This window comes from Psittacula echo, assembly GCF_963264785.1.
Source record: "Psittacula echo genome assembly, chromosome: 4".
Lineage (NCBI taxonomy): Eukaryota > Metazoa > Chordata > Aves > Psittaciformes > Psittacidae > Psittacula > Psittacula echo.
The window spans coordinates 104,452,725-104,462,469 of record NC_137738.1 but is presented as its reverse complement, the minus strand read 5'-3'; the positions used below and the strand labels follow the sequence as shown (position 1 = coordinate 104,462,469).

The window sequence follows — 9,745 nt, the reverse complement described above, 5'->3', positions numbered from 1 at the left end:
CCGTGTGCTCCTTTCTATGCAATTATAAACCAACAAATCACACCGCTACCATTTTGTTTGGTAGAGCAAATATATGGGTTTCCCAGGTAATGAAAAGTAAAAGGTTGTTCTGAAGGCACACTTTACAAGAGACTACAGTAGGAGCTGAGTGATTACAAGCAAGGAAGATGTGAATTTAAATGGAAAAATAACCACATTATATATAAAAGCAATGACAGCTGCTCTGGTCAGCAATTATTTGAGACTAAATGTGGACAGAAACAGTCAAGGTGCATACACATACCCTTCTGATTTGTCAGTACTTCCACCCATTCTCATCTTATTCCATATACCCAGAAATGCCAAAACAAATATGTGCTCTAATAGTGGTGTGCACAATAACCTCTTAATCTTTATCCACTACTGGGTAAAAGTATCAATGACAGAAATATCCTTGTCTCCTTCTTTGACTTTTACAATGTAGGATTGATGTAAAGAAGCCATAGCATGAACAGGAACTTGGCCCAATACATTCTTTTACCCTCATGGAAAAGTCAATAAGAAAGATTCCATCTTGTTTGCACCAATGTCAGTGTAGAGGCACCCCAGTAGCCAGCTGAGTTTATTTGCATTGCTGGAGATTAAGATCAAGTCTTACTATAATTGGATGCGTCAATCATTAGCACAGAGCCTTTGTACCTGGCATTAACATTGACTGCAAATTTCACATACAAGGAACATTACATACAAACCTCATTTCAGAGTATTTTGTCTCTTCCAGTACAAGAGGTAAGAGGAAATAAAAACGGAGCACAACCTTCTTGGAAGACTGTGCACTTGACAATGCACAGTTCTATCTGGTCACTATTTGAATTCTATAACACCTGTGACGCTGAGTCACCTTGTCCTATCAGGAAACAGAAGAGCTATAAATCTCCCCCCAGTGAAGAACCCCAGTCACTTCCACAACTACCCGAAGAAGGACGGAAGAAACCTCTGATCTTCCAGGAAAAAAAAAGGTAGGATTGATCTGTTTGCTTAAAGTATCACAATTCTTTTCATGTGTTAAAATGCAACCTATTGTCAGATGACTTCCTCAACAATTTAGGACAGTCACAGAAAGAGGATTTTATTTATTGAAAAATAAGAACTACATAGGCAGTAGTGTAACACAACCCGAAAAAAAAAAATAAAAGAGAAAATTTATGAATAATCAAAAACAGATTAAAAAACACCTGTGTGCAAGAAATTAGTACCTAGGCAGATTATATGTAAGTACTGAAAGAGACAGACCAAATTGTTGAATTAGATATATATTCAGTTCAGTATATTCTCTTGCTTTATGTAGCTATCACAATTTATTGTCAGGGTGAGGAAATTACCACCCTGTGCAATTTACCACCAATGTACAAGGTGATTGTTAAGTAGGACTTTGTGCAATAATACTGTACAAGTGAAATAGCAGCTAGTATTATTCCATTCCCGGTCTTTTTCAAGGATAATAAAAAATAATGAGGATTTTTTTTGTAATGGGTATTGAATTGTATGAACCATTTAGGACACACCTTTTTTTTTTTAGGAGGAGAGATGGGAAAAACATATTCACATAAGTTTGCTAAACTCATACAAACTCGGGATGCTAAAGCACCATCTTTCAGTGGCAGATCCCTGTACACAGATGGAGTTGCAGGAAAGTCAGTAAGACTTGGCACATGTCCTGATTTATGTTTGATTGAGGGGGAACAAGGGAGGGGGACAGGGAGATTGATTTTAGGACCAGTGCCTAGAAATTAATGCAGAGCAATTAAATTTACATCTCATAAACTATAAGCATTTGGTTGAAATCAGTGGGATTGCCAAAAGTATGTTAATATCTTGGAGCAGGAAACCCGCTAGATCTTAAAAATCATTTCAATGGCATTTTGAAACTTGTATCATGTATTAAATTACCAATTATATTTAATTGAAAGCTAATTTATAGAAAATATTACAGTGAATGAATACTTTGCCCATGTCTTTAAGTCAGCATCTTCATTTGATTTTGCAAAACAGAAAGATTCAGAATTTCAATGAAAAGTTATTTCTCTTTTGAAACAATTTGGTTTTACACACTTTAAGATCAAAAAAGGTTGTTTTCTATTTGCATATCATCACATTTCGTACTCAGAAGACACAGTTTTGCTTGTAACTTGAATACAGCTAAAAATAACCCCCAACTCCTTTTACTTTCTAGTCAGAAATTAAGTTAAAAGAATAGCTTTTCATGTTTTGGGAGTATAATCTTTTATTACTAAACACCTAGGTCATATACATTGCAAAGTTTTGTAACTACTTTGAGAAATAAGAGGTAGAAAATTTAGAATAACTTCTGTGATCCTGAAGCACTTCAAAGAGGCACAGGTGATGTCAAAATTAAACATAAGAGACATAAATCAATATCTAGAACAGAAAATCAATTACTTATACTGTTAATTATCAGTACGTTTTTCCTTCTGACTAACTAGATCTTTCCTCAACTACAAATACTTGGAATAAGCTACCATATTTTGAGGCTGTGAGAGTATAATTGTACAGATGTGGCCAGTCTGTCTAGTTTTTTTTGCCTCTGAGCTACAACTGCCCATAGCTACTCTAGCCCACTTCCACTCTTTGTTCTTTAGTAGAGCTGGAGTAACATCTTTGCCTACAGAATGGGGACTGTGAGTCACCTCCAGTGCAATGTAAAAAAGCTGGTGAGGAAAATGGGCCTTGTTGTACCATTTGAAAAAAGGAATTTTTTCTTACCCACATGTTCTCCAAGAGCCGGAGCACCTTGTGTTTTACATAAAATAGTTGCCTCAAGGTAAAGGGGTTCTGCTGAGTGTGAATAGATCAGCAAACCTTATTGGCCTTTCCCCAAGAACAAATTAAAGTTAAAACCTGCAGCCCCCTCAAAACCAAATAAGATGTTAAGCTAATAATATATCACTGTGGTAACATGCCTATAAATTCCCTTGGAGTGGGAGGCTGGGAATAATGCCAAAATAAGTAAACTCCACTCTAGTCACCTGCTTGCCTGCCCAAGGTAGCTAAGCAGAAACAACCTGAATATAACTCCTATGTCTGATTGTAACTAGACAACTGAACTTTTAAATTACCTGCATTACCTCCTGGATCACTATAGTGGTTTGGAATGGCATCTTGAGCCTCCTAAGCAAGTAGAATCCAGGGTCTGGTAGTTGCTTCTTTAATGAGAGAAGGTTCTCATTTCTGGTGTCATTTCACACTACCTGTAACATAATCAAGAGCTGTCATAAAAAAATAAATAATAATAAAAAATTAAAAAAAAAAAAAAAAAAGAAAAAAAAAGAAAAAAAAAAAAGCTTTCTGAAACAGGTCTTTCCCAGGAAGCCAAAGCTGGCCCAGTTCTGGTCCAGCCAGTTCTGCTCCAGCTCACGTGCAAGGCTTCACAGTGCTGATCATTAAGTAAGGGTTTTAAATCCTGACTCAGACACCTAAGTGTAGAGATCTGCACACCTAAATGTAGAGATCTGCATATTGGCTGGGAGTTTAATTCCCCTTTCAACCAATTCAGACCAGCCAAAGCAAGCAATGAGGAGTAGGGGGCATTTCAGATTAAAACAAGCTAAAAGCAGCATCTCATCCCAGCTGTTCTACAGTATGGCAATAAACAGAAGGTTTCCTATGGGAAAGGAAGCACAAAGGTCCTCATGAATATACTGTGAATTCAGGTGAAGGTATTTGGCCAGGATTATAGCCGGGAGTATGAGATATAGAAAGCATTTGGTTTATAGAAATTTGGATATTCAGAGGGGAAATAACTATTTTTTTACTTCTAAAAATGGGAGGAAGAGAGAAGGAGGAAAGAAAGAAATCTTACCTTGTTACTTGACTATAAGCCAGGAAATACACAGAAAAATGCATTATATATTGAGAGAAATGAAAGATCAGTAAAAAAAAAAATTAAATCCTCATTCTCCCCTTTTCAGAGATGATTCTGTCGGTGGTGTTCCTGTGTCTCACAGTTGTGGTGCCTCTGTCCACTGCAGAGGTAGGATGCACACTTTGTACTCAGAAAATCTGGATGGGACCTGGGCACTTGTGGTCTGACAGAATATGGCTTTTCCTTTGCACACTATCATATGCAGAAAGAGTCTAATGAGATATCTAAGATCTGGAAAACATTTATCCTTGAAGTCTGTTTAATTTCAAAGCAGTAGACTGGTTCCACACTTACGTGCTAAAGAATCTATAGACTCAGTGTTGCTTATGATTTGGGTCAGAAACGATTATTTGCCAGAAGCTCCAATACACAGATCTAGTAGTTTGGACCTCACAAAGATCATAGAATCACAGACTGGTTTGGGTTGGAAGGGACTTTAAAGATCACCTAGTTCCAACCCCCCTGTCAAGTCTGATCCAGTAGCCTAAATTGAAGAGGTGTTCCAGGATATCTCAGCCATCCAGAGGGCTGGCAGATATGACACAGGAAGCTCTATGTTGTGGAACCACTGAAAGTGCTACTGCACATGGAAGCACCCCTTGAGATGCTTTGGAGGCAAAGCATATCACAGTATTTCCTTCATCACAAGGATCATGTCTTTGATTGATATTAGTATGTTGGTATTTTAATATTTCCTAGACAGGATACAGGATTTAGTTACATTCAAATGAAAAAGAGAAATATAACATGTTCTTTCAATTTAGGAACCTGAAGATTTCAATGCTCTGTCAACTAACAGAACAGATCAGCAAAACCTTATTGTTGACACACATAATACCCTCAGGAGAGGAGTAAAACCAACTGCCAGCAACATGTTGAAGATGGTAAGTTGTGTGCTGTAAATCTCTTTTAAAATGCATAATGGACTCTATGAGAAATACAGGACTGTATGCAAGGTCACATTATTTTATTTAGCCACAAATTCACTCTCCAGAGCTTTATTAAGGTTTGAGCATGGCCATCACCAAGAGAAACGCAAAGTTGGGCAGGTAGAAAAAGAAGTCTGGAAAATTTTGTGATATATGAACAACAATATCTCTTTCTTTTGGAAAAAAAAAAAAAAAGAAAAGGAAAAGGAAGAGTCACAGCATTGTTAATTGATTCTGATGTGTTCTTCGTCAGTCTTCACAGTTTCTGTTCTGAATGTATAGTAACTTTGTTCCTACACCCCAAAAAGGGGAAGAAAATTATTTTATATATGTTTTCTCCTGATTTGAAGTGTAATTTCCAAATGTTGTTAGTTCATAAGGATTATTAATTGATATGTGTCTGAATGACTAATATTTCCTTCTTTCATTAAGGAATGGAATGCTCCAGCTGCAAAGAATGCCCAAAGCTGGGCCAATGAATGTACTTTAAGACACAGTCCTGCTAGCATGAGGAAAACCAGTAAGTGAAATGTGTGCTAACGTAATAATATTGTATGTATTACTGAAATGACCAGTTTCAGGGGTTTTGTTTTGTTTTGTTTTGTTTGTTTTATGTGGAGATGCCATTTATATACAATGTGATTTTTTTGGTGCATGGTAAAAAGTCAAAATTCTAGATATAAATCTGTTCAGTAAGTGAAAAAAATTCAATCCTATTCTCATTCCACCTGCATCAGTTTTACAGAGGTATATCCCAGTTTCTTCAGTGGGTGAAAAAAATTATAGTAAGAAAAAATCATCTCTCAAAATACCTATCAGAAAAAAAAGATTCTAGACCCAGTTTACAACAAAAACCAACCTGCATGTGCTGGATGAAACTGGCTGGGAAGGAAGGTTCAAAAACTGAAGGTCCAAATTTGCAAATAACAAAATTACAGTCATGAATCTGTGGTGTACATGTGCAAGTGTTATCTACAGACATGCAGAAGGTCTTTCAACAACTACCAGCCAAACAAGCTGCCCATGCTGCAAACTGGTCAAGTGACAACTCCAGTATTGACAAAGGGTGATGTCACTGAACTGGAAACAAACAAAACACACTGTTGTCCCATCTGGGATGAGAATTCCTATAGAAACCGTACTTTCTTTGCTGTCTGTTTCTCACACGTGTCTTTTTTGCATTTCTCAGTATATTTCTCTTTTCAGATGTACAATGTGGGGAAAATCTCTTCATGTCAACTGGCGCTTTCTCATGGCCAGATGTTATTCAGTCCTGGTACAATGAGGAGGAAAATTTTGAATACGGAATTGGAGCAAAAACAGAAGGTGCTGTGATTGGCCATTACACTCAAGTAAGTGCCAGGTTTTCATATTTCAGGAAGAATATATAAATGTTTCTATGTTAGCTAAACAACTTTTATCCTCTCATTATCCTTAAAGGGAACAAGTACAATGGTCATACAAGAGTTATTCTGACAAAACAAGGTGAAAACTTTTAAAGTAACATAATTAAATAGAAAACAATGAGCTAAGTGTCTTTATGGAGTAAAGATTAAAGATACTGATGTTTCAAGACTTCAGGAAGAAACAAAGGGAAGAAACTTATTTGTTTGTCCAACCTCTGAAAATTGCTTAGACACTGGAAGAATAGAGTTATTAAAATATCAAGAAGGAAATAAAAATAGGTTTGTTATATTCTACAGAGTTCCATTGACTCAGAGAATTTCTTGGACAATGGCTCCTGATAACCTTATCTTTTCACCTGCATGAAACACAGAATACAAAATGAAAACATATATAAATGAGACAGTTTAATTCAAACTTATAATATGTATGTGTGATAAATTATTACCATTATGTCCTATAGAATCATAGAATAGTTAGGGCTCCTCCCCCTCTACTCTGCCTTGGTGAGGCTGCATCTGGAATATTGTGTCCAGTTCTGGGCCCCTCAGTTCAAGAAGGACAGGGAATTGCTTGAAAGAGTCTAGTACAGAGCCACAAAGATGATTAAGGGAGTGGAACATCTCCCTTATGAGGAGAGGCTGAGGGAGCTGGGTCGCTTTAGCTTGGAGAAGAGGAGACTGAGGGGTGACCTTACAAATATGTAAAGGGTCAGGATGATGGAGCTAGGCTTTTCTCAGTGATGTCCAGTGACAGGACAAGGGGCAATGGGTGTAAAATGGAGCATAAGAGGTTCCATGTGAACATCAGGAAAATCTTCTTTACTGTGAGAGTGACAGAGCACTGGAACAGGTTGCCCAGGGGGGTTCTGGGGTCTCCTACGTTGGAGATATTCAAGGCCCCCCTGGACAAGTTCCTGTGTGATGTACTCTAGGTTACCCTGCTCTTGCAAGGGGGTTGGACTAGATGATCTTTTGATGTCCCTTCCAACCCTCGGGATTCTGTGATTCTGTGAAAGGACCTTAAAATTATCTAGTTCCAACCCCCTTGCCATGGGCGGGGACACCTCACACTAAACCATGGCACCCAATGCTCTGTCCAACCTGGCCTTGAACACTGCCAGGGATGGAGCATTCACAACCTCCCTGGGCAACCCATTCCAGTGCCTCACCACCCTAACAGTAAAGAATTTCTTCCTTATATCCAATCTAAACTTCCTCTGTTTAAGTTTTAACCCGTTACCCCTTGTCCTGTCACTACAGTCCCTGATGAAGAGTCCCTCCCCAGCATCCTTGTAGGCCTCCTTCAGATACTGCAAGGCTGCTAGGAGGTCTCCACACAGCCTTCTCTTCTCCAGGCTGAACAGCCCCAACTTTCTCAGCCTGTCTTCATACAGGAGGTGTTCCAGTCCCCTGATCATCCTCGTGGCCCTCCTGTGGACTTGTTCCAACAGTTCCATGTCTTTTTTATGATATTATTTTAAATATTACTTGGTTCAGGGGTAAAAGCAGAGAAAAAAAATGTTTTTTGAAGAAGGTGGGACTTATACTTTACTATAAAGGGTAAATAAAGTGATTTACCTTGGTTGTAAATGTTTCTGCAATGTATTTTGTACTTAACTGATTTTAAAATGCATATTTTTCATCCTCTTATGATTTTTATTCCTATACCTACAGGTGGTTTGGTACAATTCTTATCAAATCGGATGTGCTGTCGCTTTCTGTCCCAACAGGACATACAAATACTTTTATGTCTGCCAATACTGCCCCATGTACGTATTGATTCTGATTCTAGAACTCCTTATTACATTATCAAAATTAGTTGGGAGATAGATAGTGAAATTTGTATTAGGGCATATCACCCATAGCTGAGGTACAGGTCTGAAGACCGTATTAGGAATATGAAAAGACAGAAACATACTCATCAAAGGAATAGTCAAAAGGAGCAAAAGCATAAAATATGTAAAAGTGACACTGATTTTCAGATTAAACTTCATTTGCCTAAAAATTCTGATTTTCATAATAATAAATAAATTAAAAAGTGTTTTCCACATTCTACTTGATATCTTGGTTCAGAAAGTCATGCCAATAGGTACAGTACAGTGAAGACTATAAGTAATACCAAAAAAATGCAGTGGGAATTTCAAGGCAGAATGGTGTTTTCATAAACTACCTAAAATTAATTTTCACATTCACACTGTAATATTTGGTGGTGGGTGGACCTTGGCCGACCACCAGCAGCCCATTAAGCTACTCTATCACTCCCCCTCAGACCTGCTCCAACCTCGGAGCAGTTGGCACTGATTCTGTCTGAAATAGGAGCAGTTTCTGGTGTCTTTTCACAGAAGCCACCCTTGCAAATTTCGCTCCCACTACCAAAACCTTTCCAAAACCTAACACACACACACACATATACATATATATCTTTTATGTATTTTATATATATATATATATATATATAAATTTCTTGGGGAAAAACTGAGGATTGGGTATAAATTAATACATGGATGTATCCATATAATTAAGTTTTCTCCTCAAATATGTTATAGTGACTTTACAGCTTATGTTGTTGTTTCAGGGGGAATCTAATAAGTTCAATTCAGACACCCTACAAAAAAGGAGAACCCTGTGGTGATTGCCCTGATGCTTGTGATGATGGATTATGCAGTAAGTTCTAAGAATTTAATTTTACTTGGATAAAGTTGATGCTTTTAAAAAATACCAATTAATTTATGCAAATGAATATTTTTTAATTATTTATTCAAATACAGAGCCAAAAGCACTATTACAGAACTACACTTCACCATGTTAGGTGCTTTACCTAGGTGATACAACTTGTGGAATGAAACCAAAGAAAGAGTCTGCAAGGGTTGGCAAATGTTAGACAGTGGTTGATGTACACTGGGATCCATATACCCTCCCCTTCATGAATCAAGATATTCATATGGCCTATATACCTTCTTTAAAGATGATAATGTCTGGGTCTTTATATGGAAACTCTCATGAATACTTCTTAGCATAAAGAGATGTGTTGACTGCAAGTGGAGTCAGATACATGTCTATAGGAATGGCAGCACAGAAATCTGACCTCCAAATTTCCAGCTGCAGTTTGTATGGTTTTCCGTACCCATCTGACCTCCAAATTTCCAGCTGCAGTTTGTATGGTTTACCATACCCAGGAGACACAATTCTCATATTTGAATCTAGGAAATGTCAGGAAAGGAGGGTACTTCTGTATCTTTTCTTCTTCTTCTTCCTTTGAACTGTGGTGGCTGATCAAGTAGCAGTAGCAACACACTTGATAAGAGCAAGTGGCAAATCTGAGTTTTAAGAATTCTAACAGACCATAAGAGCATATGAGCTGAGTCTCACAATAGAAGACTTAATTTCTATCTTCTGTTATGTAATTAAACTACTTTTCATCATGGGCTGTAGCATAAAGGAAAAAGACTTCAAAACATCTTACAAGTTTAGTGAGAAATCTCCTTGAG

General features: G+C 37.5%; 1 protein-coding gene across 1 annotated transcript; it reads left to right on the top strand.

Moving 5' to 3' along the window:
* Positions 1–808: 808 nt before the first annotated feature.
* LOC308220155 (cysteine-rich venom protein TEL1-like) lies at positions 809–8,932 on the top strand (the record flags this gene model as incomplete). Its single annotated transcript, XM_080615949.1, is given in 8 exon segments — positions 809–990; positions 992–998; positions 3,969–4,030; positions 4,687–4,806; positions 5,284–5,371; positions 6,058–6,203; positions 7,932–8,026; positions 8,833–8,932. Coding segments are annotated over 8 exon segments (786 nt in total). The 5' UTR covers positions 809–822.
* Positions 8,933–9,745: the final 813 nt, after the last annotated feature.